Raw genomic sequence first — 14096 nt, 5'->3', positions numbered from 1 at the left:
GGCAAACACACGCATATATAAACACACACATACATCTATGCCAAACACCCATTGAGCTTCTTTTTCCACTTTCATATTCTGTTGAGACTTCCAGAATTGCAAAATCCCAAATCAAAGTGAGCAGACTGTTCTATTAGGAAACCTCATGTGCATTTAAAGCCATCATTGAATACCAAGATAATGAGCACACAGGATGTGGCAACTGCTAAGCCGTCTAATAATGGGAAATATATATATATATATATATATATAATCTATTTTATTATATAATGTATATAAAATAAAATGCAACCAACCATTGGAAGAGGATGTTTTATACTATTGTGTACTAAGCCTATGAGACAGTCTCTGACTAAACTCAAGAGTTGCGTGGTTAGTTTTACTTGACTTAGTTTGCTGAAATCATAATAGTTTTTGCTTGATGGTAACCAGTTTTGCATTGGAGTAACCAAAGGGCAAACTAAGTCTGTTGTTTCTTAATTCTTAATGGTACTGCTTTGATGAGAGGCACACAGTGCCATGCAGATTCTGAGTGATGAATTATTAGAAAGGTCTGTCCCAAGAGCAACTTCTGAAAGATTCTGGACTAATCTTCCAAATACTCCTGTAGGTGAGGCAGGAGGCATAACTCCTACTTGCCTATTCTAATTACTCTGGCTTCTCCTTTCCTTTACGAACTGTCTACTCTCGGATTAGACAGGGGTGGAGTTGGGGAGGTAGAAGAGATGAGAGGCAGGATGCAAAGAAAGCTCTTGCTTAATGCTCCCAGATGCACGCAATGCAGACTTAAAAGTCCTTGAGAGGCTCACCAGCTTACTAGCTCGGCTTGGGTGAGGGTGGTTTCATTAGATTTTATGCCCTCAGTGCCTCGACCGGGACATGAATTCAATGTGTATGAATATATGAAAATGACAGCCAAGTCGTTGCTTTAGAAATATATGATCTGTAAGCAGTAAGATGAGTGCTGTGTGTCCACTTTCACTTTACCTCAATTGCCAAGTGAGGTAAACTTTGGAAACCAAGGTTCCCAAGGAAGGTAATAAAACCACTGAGGTGAGGCAGCCACTATGCCATAACGTGTAGGCCTTGAACCCAGGCTTGTCAACCATACAAGAAGAAACCCATTGATTCAACAAAACTTGGTCAGTAGCTTCCATGGGCAGCTTCAGGCAGTTTCTAGCTGGAATGCGCCGTCCGGTTTACCAAGAAGAGCCAGTGTCCACACCCATCCCGCTCCAAGAGCTGGAAATCCGAAAGGAAAACGTGGCTATTGCGCATGCACACACGGCCCTCCCCTCTCCCACCCGAGCCCTTTGACGCCCCAGCAGCAACTTTCCCAAACCGGCCTGTGGACTGGTTCCCGCCCACTGTGAAGCCAAACTGGCGGAAGCCAGTCCCCTCTGCGACGTGGAACCTTTCCCTTCTCTTCCTCCAATCTTTCCCAGTTGCAAGTGGCCGCCTCACCCGTCTGCTTCGCAGGGTTTTGCCAGTAGTCAAAATGGCCGCAGGCAGGCTTGTGGAGGCGGAGGCTTTTCATTGGCCAAGCTTTCGGTCGGCCCTGCCCACTTTCTCCCGCTGGGCTGCGCCCTCTCTGGGCTCCGCTACGCATGCGCGGCGGGGGCAGGCCGGCTTGCGGGCGGGTCTTCCGTGTGTCGCGGTCGCTGTTACTGCCGCGCTACCTTTGCGGCTCTGGAGCTACGCTGTCGGCGTTGGCGGCGCGAGGGAAGGGAAGGGACCTGCGGGGCGTGTGTGTGCGCGCGCGAGGGGCGCCTCGGTGCTAGCAGTTCCCCTCGCGCGGGGTGGGCGGCCAAGGTGAGCAGCAGTCGGCGAGGCCCTGGACGGCGCCATGTCGGCGGGCGGCCCATGCCCGGCGGGAGCCGGCAGCGGCCCAGGGGGCGCCTCCTGCCCTGTTGGGGTCTCCCCTGGTGGAGTGTCCATGTTTCGGTGGCTTGAAGTGCTCGAGAAGGAGTTCGACAAGGCCTTTGTGGATGTGGATCTTCTTCTGGGCGAGATCGATCCGGACCAGGCGGACATCACTTATGAGGGGCGTCAGAAGATGACCAGCCTTAGCTCCTGCTTTGCGCAGCTTTGCCACAAAGCCCAGACTGTGTCTCAGATCAACCACAAGCTTGAGGTGAGCCTCAGGGGCTGGCAGCAGTGGCATTCAATCCCAGGCTGTCCGAGGGCGTTAGATCCCATTTAACGCACTAGGAAAACGATCCTTAAAAACCTATCCACTGGACAGCTCAGCTCAGCTTCGAATGTGATGGAGAGTGCGTTTTATACGTGAGTGTGGCAAAGGCGTGCCGAGCGGGAGGGGGAGGAAAAGGATGGAGACCGACGTGTAGGTCTCCAGACGTCCTGTCATCCACCTCCCAGCATCTCATGCGGCGGGGACAGGAGCTAATCTCACTTACCTGCCTTGTAGGTGTTACTTTAACAGATATTCCCAAGATCTTCTGTCAGGGAATACCTCAGCTCTCCTCTTCTGCTTTGATAATGACAAGCTCGACCGATGTATTTTCAAAAGACAGATGCAGGTCTGATCATTTTCATCCGATAGCCCAGATCAACGTCTGCGTCTGTACACAGAGACATGCATGAACTTAGGGGGAGCCAATCAAAGCTTCTAGGGAAATGAAATGGAGTATCTCCTCCACGGTTTACACCCACATGTGGCAGATATTACGGGCAGCTATGTCTTCAGAGTTAGCTCCCTGTCAGTATTCAAATAACTCCTAACTTTGAGAAGGCATGCATTTGTACTTTACAGTATTTCCCTAGTTTCAGACCTTTGAGACGATGTAAAGACAATCCTTTGCATAGTCTCTGATCAGAGTGAGGGGAGTGTGGTTGTAAACAGAAACTCCAAACCTATTTTGCGTGGAAAGTTAAACTAGGGCAGCATTACAAGCTTTAGAAATCATGATGTACTAACATTATATGGAAAGCATTTTAGAAATAGACAATTCAAATAGAGAATAGGTCCTTCGTTTTAAAAAGGATTTTTAAAACATGAGATACCCTGAGACGTGTGAAGTTTTTTGTGCCTTTGCTTTCCCAAGAGCTCCTCACTATTAACTGTACTAATGAGAGTGCCCATTGTGCAAGGTTAATGTGTACACCAGATTGGTGTCCTGGCCTTGCTTAGTACTCTGCAATCTTTCATATGAGCCATGAAAAACATTTGCCACTAATATTTGATTAGCATCTCTTTACATATTGAGGATGTTATGATTTCTCTTTGGAAAGAGTGGGGTGAAAGTGCTTATGTAAAAGCCTTAAGTGTAAATAAGGCTGTCTCGATTTTTTTTTCCAGTGAATGGTAATTTCTAGAAGCTGAGATTTCATGTAGTAAAATTGCATTTGGTGGTTTTTAAAATAGTATTTTAGCTTTAAAGATTAGGAGTAGCTTTTGCCAAATAACTTAAATACCATCTACATATTTAATCATATACTGGAGATAAATGGCTTTTAAAGCATAAAACAATTTACTTGTTTTTTAAATGACCTAAGGAAGTTAAACAATAGTACTTTCTGATGTTAGCAATAAAGTCTGATGGGGGGGGTTCTATGAATAGAAGGTACTCAGGTTTTTTAAATATTTTAAAAGAATATTTCTCTAATAGACTGTGCATGTAATAACTTACGTGGTTTTTTTTTCAGAAGTTATACTTACATATTCTAAGTCCATGTCCCAGCTTACAAAGTAGCATTACTTCTTAAAGAATGCTAGCATATCACAGTGTGAGTGTGGTTTTCAGTGTGACTGTAACTCTGGATTCAGAGACCTTAAGAAATGATGAAGGGGTTGGGGATTTAGCTCAGTGGTAGAGCGCTTGCCTAGCGAGCGCGAGGCCCTGGGTTCGGTCCCCAGCTCCAAAAAAAAAAAAAAAAAGAAATGATGAGGAGGATAATTTGGATTTTGTTGCTTATATGTATATTCAACTATACACGATTCACCTGTGTCAGTTTATATACATAAAACATCTTACTTAGTTTTCGTAGAATAACTGTGCACTACTGTGGAAAGACTTAGGGCTAGTCACAACTTTCAAAGTAGACTTAGTATGCCATATACAGAATCTCAGGGGATGTTCTCTAAACTGTTGACAATCTACTGAGATTCTCAGTATTGAATCTTCTAAGAGATTGGTGCTTTCTTACTGTTTTAATTTTGTCTCAGTGAGCAAACGACTAGGTCTTCTGACTGTTCTTTGAGGATGTTGAAGTAACATATGATGCTGTTTGCTATCTGTGTAGTAAGTGTGTCCCAAGTTCAGTGGTTTCGGAGATTAGTACTTACACCATCTTGTAATAAAATGTTTTTATATTCTCAAGACATAGATAACTCCCATGTGGGTAATTTGTGTCTGTAATCCCAGTACTTAGGAGGTAAAGACAGGCGGATCAGAAGTTTAAGGCCAGTCTGGGCCACGTGAGAAACCCTGTCTCAAGAAAGCATATAAATTAAATGAATGAAACAAAAACCCAGACAAATGGAACTTCTGTATCCTTCCAAAATGCCACTTTTTCCCTGTCCTTCTGCTTTTAGGTATTGTACGGCAAATTAATCTAGTGGTTGGGACTTTTTTTTTTTTTTTGGAAGGGGAGTTGAGAAGAGAGTAGAGACAGAAGGACAGGGGCAAAGGGGAGGGGAGGCTAGCCAGGAACATTTGGGGCTGGGGAAAGAAAGGGGTCCGGGAGGGAAGAGAGTCAGAATGGGAGCAAGAAAACACTTTTACTGAAAAATAAAATCATTAGTTCCCTTTTAAATTAAATATAAATGCCATCCACATAGCAGCTTTTTGCTGTAAGTTATATTTGGCAAGAGATGTATATCAAGGGCTGCAATTGAAGAAAAAAATCAGAATATTTTGAGGTGACACCATTTCAAACTGAATCTCTCAAACTTTGTACATGCCTGAGAATTCCTGCTATGGTGAGACACTTGGTTGAGGCCCAGCCAGAGTCACCAATAAAATAAGAGTAATAGTGACAATAATAGACATAGAAGAGCAAAGGTCATGAGCCAGGGCCCTGAAATAACTCCCCTCTGTTTTGGAATGTATGCTCCAATTGTTGGCTCCTTTTAGGAAATACTAGCAAAACAGTACACCTAGCCTGCACACAGCGGTCCTTGCCTTTAATCCCAACACTACGTAAGTGGAGATGAGGAGAATCTGGCACCACAGCTACACATGAATCCGGGCCAGCCTGAATGACATTCTGTTTCCACACTCAAAAAAATGCACCTTCTATTACATGTCTTTCTTCCACAGTACTGTACTAGCTAATGTCTCTTTGAAGTGACTGACTGTTCAGATCGTTACTAGAGTAGTGAAGCCTTGGTCGGAAATTATGTCGGTATTAAACTGATGATACACTTGTTTTTGTGCAGCTTCAAGTGTGTGTTGTTTTATTTATTGGTTGGTGGGTGTGTGGGTATGTGGGTGGGTGTGGGTGTAAAGGGAAAAGCTCAATATCAGATATTTCCTCATGTTTTGAGATAGGATCTCTCAGTGAACTTGGAGCTTGCCAATTTGGATAAACTGGGCTGGCCAGCAAGCCCCTGGGATGTCCTGTCTACTTCCCAGCCCTGGGGTTACAGGCGCCCTCCCATGTCTGGCTTTTTACTTGGGTGCTGAGGACCTGAACTCCAACCTGCATACTTGCATAGCAAACGCTTTATCAACTGGACCATCTCCAGGTCCATTATTGTTACATCTAAAACAGGATCTCCTGTCATTGCTGCCTGTCTCTGTTCCTCCTGTCTCCATCTCTTAACCCAAGGCTGGAGTGAACTAACAGGAGTTGAGCTAAGAGACAGAAATATCATCTCACGTTATATAAAGTAGAGGAACTGGGAAGGGGAGAGTGTGGCGGTGGGTGAGAGTCCATGGTGCATTTGAAAATCTGGGGAGGAGTTGAAAGCACACAGGAAGTAAGTGTGATTGGTAGGAACCAGACTGGCCTTGTCGCATAGGCTGCATAGGCTGTGCCATAGATGCGGGCTTTATCATAACAGGGGCAAGCATTTTAACACTAGATGAGTGTCTCAGATATGAGGTTAGAGTAGACTATCCTGGTTATAATATCCAGGTTTTAAGGTAATAGACTATCCTGGCAGACATTTTAAGAATATAAGAGTGAATGCAAGAAACTCTTGGGGAGCTTCAGAGTAGCCGTGTGCTATTATGGTAGCATAAACTGAGGTGATGGAGAGAGAGAGAAGCAAGGGAACCTTAAAGGCAAAAGTCAGCAGAGTTCAAGCTGGATTAGAGGTGGGAGGGATGAAGGACTTTAGGACAACTCTATGGTACCCTGCTCTTGTGTAGTTGGCTGTCTGGACAGAGATATGTGACATTATTAGCAATAATGGTAATATAGCTAACTTCATTGATCAGTTACTATGGATTAGGCTCTGTTCTAAATTTATTTGTTTGTTTGCTTTTTACATATTCATCTCATTCTCACAGCAGTTCCTTTAAAAAAGTTTATAATTATGGGTTTTGTTATACTAGAGAAAGGATTTAAGAGGCCCACACAAAGCTAAAGAAATCATTCTTTATAAACTAATTTATGCTAGAAGGGGGATTGGGAAGACAGACTGAGAAGCATCCGGAAAAAGTGAGGATAGCTTAGAGAGGAAAAGGTAGGCTTTGGGAGAGGTATTACTTCATTGTGTTTTTCAAGTTGAACGTGTTTCTATATAAGGGAAAAGCTGAATGCTGTGGTAAGTGACTGAGTAATACTAAGATGCTGGGAACAGAAAAGTCACAAAGAGCTGGCACCGCGAGTGGCCTTGCATTATTTATACAGCAAGGAGTGAATGGTGGTGAGAAGAGATGGGGTGATGGAGTTGCCAGGATTTCTGTGTGATTTCTACTTGTTTTCTCTAAAATAGGAGCTCAGGTCCATTGCTGAATTAAGAGGAAGTACTTGAAGAGAGTGGGAGAGGTTGTTGTAGCCATACACCAGGGGAAAGCCCAGAGAGATGAACTGCCAGGCAGTAAAGGACCTAGTTGGTGTCGTTTATCATAAGCACCACGACAGCCAGTGTACCCTGTGGTATGAATTTCTCCAACACTGTTGTTCAAGTGTGGACACATTCATGCAAGTAATACTTAGATTCCTGCAGTGTGGAAGCAAAGAAGTTTGTTAGATGGACAAGGATGTTATTGAAATGAACGTAGTAATGGTGAAGAAATGGGGTGAAGGAGGTTTAGCCAGGAGCTGGTCGGTATGCAGACACAGTGGCTAAGACAGAAAGGAAGAGGGGATCACATTTGTTGGTACTGTAGTCACTAAGGTCACCCCTACCCCAATTCCTGTTCTCCAAAGTGCTGCTGAGAAATGCTATTTAGGACTGACGAGCTCTGTAGGACCTGACTTCTGAAAGAGGAATTTTGCCATTCTTTATCTTTATGATTCAGACAGACCTTTAAAAGGCAGTGACAATATTCTCAATTTCATTTCAGGACCCTTGGCACTTAAATTTTGGGGGCACAAGATAGCTTTATCTATCTATCTCTCTCTCTCTCTCTTTCTCTCTTTATCTGTGCATGTGTGTGTGTGCGCGCAGCAAGCATGTGTGTGATTATTGTTTTAGAACTTGAAACCAAGAAAGCTGTAAATATTAATATTAATTTCGGTAGGGATGGACAATAAATATTTAAATTTCAGTATGTAGTCTATGCCTTGGCCTCCCAAGTATTATGATGGCAGCCACACAACTACACTGTTAATGCTGATTCCATTTTAAATCTAAAATAGCTTTTCCAACATCAAGTAAAGTGAGCGAGCAGAGCAGCGTTGTTCTCCTTTAACATCTGGCTCAGTGGGTGCTCCTTGGACTCTTGCACGTATTGTTGTGTTCAGTTTCATTGGGATAGCATTCTATTGGTAGGAAGAAAATTTGACCAGGAAGAAACCTATAGCTTGAAAGGGAGGAGGAATATTCTGATAGCCCTGTCAGGTAACTGTCAATATTCTCTGGTGGTAAAAGTTGACAAGAACCCAGGAGGCAGAGGCCAGCAGATCTCTTGAGTTCCCAGCCATTATGGTCTATGTAGCAAGTCTGAGGCCAACCAGGGCTATGCAGCCACACTCTGTTGTAAACCAAACAATTTCTCTAAAGAGGTAGTAAGAGATCAGATAAGATGGGGTGTGCTTAGAGTGTGTGGCTGTAGATGGGAGATCGTTTCTTAAAGGTTGACTGTAGTGTAGAATCTAAACCACTAAGATAACTGCTCGTACAATAGGTTTGTATTTTAATTGTTTTATTTTTAGTACACAAAATAGTGAGTTTCACTATGACTTTTCATACTTCGTACTTTTTGCCTCTGTTGCCTGCGTCTCTGTACTTCTTTCTTCCTACACCTCCACTGTTTTGTTAATAAATATTGGTCTGTCTTGCAGGTTGATTAGCTCTTTACCCAGGGATGATCATATAATATCAGGCATGCATGGATCAGTTTTGAAATGGTTTGCCGATTTTTCTTCTCCTAAAGCTTTTGATACATCTTACAGAATTTTTAAGTATTACCTTTGTTAGTATTTCCCATGTCATCAAGAAGGGAAGTCATCAAGCTCATGGTAATGAATTTCAAGTTTTCCAGGATTGCAATTTTTACTTAAAAACCCTAGCTTCGGGGGCTGGAGAGATGGCTCAGTGGTTAAGAGCACTGACTGCTCTTCCAGAGGTCCTGAGTTCAATTCCCAGCAACCACATGGTGGCTCACAACCATCTGTAATGAGATCTGATGCCCTCTTCTGGTGTGTCTGAACAGCTACAGTGTGCTTATTATAATAAATAAATAAATAAATAAATAAATAAATAAATCTTAAAAAAAAAACTCTAGCTTCATCTTTAGTAACATATACTGTCGTATTCATTCTCAGGAATGTATCTACCACATTTTAATCTGAAGACTGGTTTGTCCCTTTTTTATATTTTACTTTTGAGGCAGGGTCTCACTATGCAGTCCAGACCATCCTTTTTAATCCATGGTCTTCCTGTCTTAGCCCCTGGATGCTGGGGTTGGATGTGCGTCACCACACTTAGTCACTCGGTCATTCTCCCAGGTAAAGATGTTCTTCAAAGGGAAAAAGTACAGTTTTTAGTCAAACAGTTGCTTAGATGCTTTTTCTTTGAGATAGCATATGTTGGTTTATAATAGATATGCTTTTCTTCTGTCTGATCACATAGAAAGATAAAAAGACATACGCTCATAGATCGAAACTTGTAAGAATTAGTGGTTTTCTCTCTCTTTGTTTGTAAAGACCATGAGGAAACTGAATGGCTGTGGTGCAGAGCATAGCACATGCAGGTGCAGTCTGCCCTTCCTGGCCTCAACTCATGCGCCAGCACTGTACTCAGCAGAGCGTTTGCATGTGAGTGCAAACATCAGCCTAGTAGAGAAGCAAGCACCGTGTTATTACCATGAGAGTGGCTTGCACCTGTGAGAGCATCCTGTGGGACATGAGTGGGGAACTCGCGCCTTAGTAATGGCTGAAACTCTGAAGGAAAATAGTTATGCATTTCTACCCCCCGGGTCTTTTAATTTCTTTTACATAATTTTTAATTACATATAATGTATGTGTAACATACATAAGTAATAATGTGTTAAAATGGTTTTACAGGAGCCTTGGACATTTTACCTTAATATATATATATATTTATTTGGAAAATAATGCCTGGCACTAATTAGCACACATTTCATTCTTTTAGGTCTATTCAGTGTACCAGGCCTCTATAACCTTTGCTGAGGCAAAATGCATACTTTTATTCACTGGTGTGCGTGCGTGTGCGTGTGCATGTGTTCAGATTTCAGTCCTGTGAATTCTGTGGATGTGTAATGGTATAGAAGACTAGAAATAAAAATGTGTTTTCCTATCTAGATTGCAGACCAATTTGGGAAGAAGTAGTAGCTAGTGAAGTTAGTGGTCATTAGATTGTATAGAAAAATATTTATACTGGCTAGATAAATTGTTCTTGCAAAACTTTCCTACATGAGCAAACTGTGTGGAGGTTGATGTAAAGTAGGAAGGTCTTATTTTCTGCTTCGAAAAATGACAGGTTTGACCATTTAATGTATTTTCAGTGTATAGTATTAGCCTTGTGTTTTAGAATAGAATTCATTGATTCTTTATAATTTTGAAGAGTAGGAAAGATACCACTTTGAGCATAGAAGAAAGAAAATAGAGGACGATCCTTAATATAAAGAGTGTGTTAAATGACAATTTGAATAAGAAGAAAGGGGACTAGAACAAAATACTTCTGCTAGTTACATTGTCCCTTTGACTCTTGCCACAAGTGAAAAGGCCTTTGGAGAATGATCAGGCTCCTTTCTGTCTCATAGATTATACTCCTTTATATAAAATCACATGGTACATACTTTTAAAAGGACTTCTCAGGTCGGAGGTGATGACAGATATGTAATAAGCTTGTGTGTAGTATGTGTGTGTGTGTGTGTGTGTGTGTGCAAGTGTATGCAGGTTTTGGTGAACATGGAGGTCAGAGGTCAAGGTTGGGTGTCTTAGTTGCCATCCACTTTATTTTTTTGAGACAGGGTCTCTCTCTGAACCTGCTGCTCACTGATTGAGTCAGGCTGGCTGGTCAGCACCAAGCCCCAGAGATCCTGACTCTGCTACTCCAGCACTAGAATTATGGACTCATGTTACAAAGGGTGGGTTCAATGGTCAAGAATTATATTAGAGGGAAAAAGAATTCTATCAATAAGGAATTGTTTTTAAAAAGATTTTACCAGTTGGTTATCAAGTATCAAATAGTCAGCCACGAAAACATACATATAAGTAAAATTGTACAGGTTTTATTTAGAAAGAAGTGTGTGTGTGTGTGTGTGTGTGTGTGTGTGTGTGTGTGTGTGTGTGTGTGAGAGAGAGAGAGAGAGAGAGAGATCCACAGACGATCCAACAGTTAATGAGAAAAGAGGCTATAAGTTTGAAAGAGAGCAGTGAGGGATATAAGGTGAAGGACAGCAAAGGGAGAAGTGGTGTAATTATATCATAATCTCAAAAATAGGAGAGAGAAAGGTTTTCATGTGTGAGTGTTTTTGCCTGTAAGTTTATAGGTGCAACATGCGTATGCCTAGTGCCTTCAGAACGGCATCCAGGCCTCTGCACCTAGAGTTAAAGACTCTTGTGAGCCTCCGTACGAGGACTGGAAACCCAGTCCTCTGCAAGAGCAGCCAGTGCTCTTAACCACTGAGCCATCTCTCCAGCCCCAGGAATTGTCTTGATAGAATAGTTTAGAAGACTTAGATGGGGGTTGGGGATTTATTTAGCTCAGTAGTAGAGCGCTTGCCTAAGCGCAAGACCCTGGGTTCAGTCCCCAGCTCCGGGAAAAAAAGAAAAGGAAAAAAAAAAGACTAAGATTGGGGAGCGGAACAGTAATGACTCATTCAGTGAAGGCCCATAGTCGTCCTACAATGCCCTGTAGGTAAAATGCCTCTGTGTATCTCCTTCCATTTCTGAAAGGATATTTTTACTTTGTACAGTATATTTTAATTTTTTTAATGTACTTTATGATTGACATGTAATTATTAAAGTAAGCATTCTTTTGATACATTTATTATGGAAAGAACATTTAAAAACTGCTTTTCTGGCTATTTTGAAACACATTATTGTTAACCCCAGGTATCTACCAATACAATAGAGCACCAGAATGTATTCTTTCTCTCTACCTATGACTTTGTATCTGTAATTGATCTTTACCAATCCCTGACTCTTCAAATCCCCATACCTCCGGTAACCACTTGATCCTCTCCTTCTATGAAAACAATTTTTTAGGTGCCACATTTAGGTAAGATCATGTAATATTCAGCTTTCAGTGTCTGGTTTATTTCACTAACATCATATCCTCCGTGTCATTTCACATGGCATCCCTTTATTTCTGAATACTATCCCATCATGTCCATATACACCATTTTGTGTGTGTGCACACATGTACCATATTTTTTGTTCTTTTATCCATTAATAGGTACATAGGCTGATTCTTTATCTTAGCTATAACAAATGGTGCTACAGTAAGCATAAGATTCCATATATCTCTTTGATGTACTGACTTCGTTTTCATATATCCCTAAATTGTGAGATTGCTGGCAGTTGTTTCTTTGATGTTTTGGCTTCTTGTTTGCTTAAAGAAACAACAGGCCGTCTTCTATGATGGCTATACTATTTAGGTTTCTTTTTCCTCCCTCCATATTCTTGCTAGTGTTTTTCTTGGTTTGGGTCCTTTGATAGTCACCCTTTAACAGGGCTGTGTGTGTGTGTGTGTGTGTGTGTGTGTGTGTGTGTGTGTGTGTGTGTGATATTCCATTGTAGATTTGATTTCTATGTTAAATTTGAATTCTATGTATTTCATGAAATGTCTACTCCTGTTTTGTCCATTTTCCCCCCTCCCCTTTTTTTGTTGTTGTTTTTTGGTTTTTGTTGTTGTTGTTGTTGTTTTGTCCATTTTTAACTGGGTTGTTTGTTGTTGAGTAGTCCTAGTTCCCTGTGTGTTTTGGATATTATCTCCCTATCGGATAGTTTGCAAATATATTCTTCCTCATTGTAAGCTGTGTCTCTGCTCGACAGGTCTTGTTTTGCTGTTTCTGGTGTTACAGTTCCTTTGCCTATTTTTGGTTTTGCTACCATTTGCCTTAGTTACTTTTGTAACTATGGAGAGGCACCATGACCAAGGCAACTTATTGTGTATTACAGTGTACTGACTCTTGACAGAAGGTGGCAAGAATACATAGTGTGTAAGGACCTACTTCTTCAATAAATGGTACAGGGAAGGGAGAATGCACATGTAAGAGGAGGACATGAGGCTTATTTTTCTGACCATGTGCCCCACTCTCATCACCACCACCACCCCACATCAACTCCGTGTGGGTTAATGATCTCAGTGCAAGATGTGAAACTTTAAGAAAGGAACACTGTTGACGAGCTTTGGACGTTGGCCTTGAGCTGTCTCCTGACTCCATTCCTTTGCTAAATCTGATGATCCAAGGACCAGTGTCTTGGAAAATCTTTCCTGGGGTTGATTTAATGGCCTCGATGGGTTCTAAGGAATGTCTGGAAATGAACCTTTTAGATCAGATGAAAGAAGATGAAGAAAGAAAAGTCTACCAAATAAAATCTATATGTAATGTAATTTTTAACTGGTTTTAGTTGTTTTTGTTTGTTTTTTTGAGGCAGAGTCTTAATATGTACATCTGGCTGTCCTAGAACCCACTACATAGACCAGGCTAGCCTCAAACTTGCTTTCCTCTGTCTCCAGAGTGCTGGAATTTAAGGTATAAGCCACCACAGCCTGTGTTCTTTGTTTTTAAAATACTTTTGGGGTGTTAGTTAAAGTTGAAGGTTGAAATCAGCTGTTGTTTAGTTTGTTTTTTTTAAAAACTCAACAGGTTAAGTATAATCTAGTAATTCCCATAAATTAAAAGTGAGCTTTTATTCACTCATGCCTTCTCTTCTTCCTTCCCTTCCTTTTCCTTCCTTCCCTTCCTTTTCCTTCCTTCCCTTCCTTTTCCTTCCTTCCCTTCCTTTTCCTTCCTTCACTTCCTCTACCTCTCATAGATGTGTTGACCTCATAGAAATGGCTTTTTGATCCAAGTAAACAGTGCCAAAAAAAGAGAAAAAGATTTAAGTAGTTAATTCTCAGTAGTTTACTGTTTGTTCCAAATAAAAGTTAAAAGTGTAACTGAGGAGCTGTTAGCAAGCGATGGCTGCTGGGAGAGGCGGGGGGGTAGGGTGGGGGTGGTTAGTTTCTCCAGTGATTCAGCCCTGAGCAGCTACAATCCATGCTTCCCATGGATGGCCCTACACCCAGGCCCCTGCGGCAGTCTGAGCAGACTCAATAGATTGCATTGCACTGGATAGGATTGGATGGATGGGTGGGTGGGTGGATGGATGGATGGATGGATGGATGGATGGATGGATGGGGAGGGAATGATGGAGAGTGGGAGAGGGGTGTAGTGGAGGGAATAGGGTGTGGGCTTGATTAAAGCCTACTGTATGCACGTACAGAGTCCTCAGGTAAAACACACACAGTTGAGCAGCACTGTGCCATATCATTTCATGTT

At 41.9% G+C, this 14096-nt stretch overlaps 1 protein-coding gene and 1 long non-coding RNA gene across 4 annotated transcripts in view; one reads left to right on the top strand and one right to left on the bottom strand.

The window, feature by feature from the left end:
* Window positions 1-240: 240 nt before the first annotated feature.
* On the bottom strand, window positions 241-1617 carry LOC134483928 (uncharacterized). Its single transcript, XR_010061136.1, has 2 exons — window positions 1465-1617; window positions 241-1242 (listed from the first exon to the last, which is right to left on the bottom strand). It is a non-coding gene; the product is annotated as an uncharacterized LOC134483928 (long non-coding RNA).
* Window positions 1618-1628: 11 nt separating this feature from the next.
* Window positions 1629-14096, top strand: part of Gopc (golgi associated PDZ and coiled-coil motif containing) — a 49322-nt gene continuing 36854 nt past the window's right edge. For 2 of the 3 annotated variants that reach the window (NM_001393720.1, NM_001107631.3), the window contains exon 1: window positions 1653-2134. In NM_001393720.1, coding sequence (NP_001380649.1) covers window positions 1847-2134 — 288 coding nt within the window. In that variant the 5' untranslated portion in view covers window positions 1653-1846. Of the gene's footprint in view, window positions 2135-14096 lie in introns of all 3 variants that reach the window. The other variant, XR_010060701.1, reaches the window with a different exon arrangement.

Source organism: Rattus norvegicus, chromosome 20, assembly GCF_036323735.1.
Source record: "Rattus norvegicus strain BN/NHsdMcwi chromosome 20, GRCr8, whole genome shotgun sequence".
NCBI lineage: Eukaryota > Metazoa > Chordata > Mammalia > Rodentia > Muridae > Rattus > Rattus norvegicus.
This window is presented reverse-complemented; position numbering and strand designations above follow the sequence as displayed.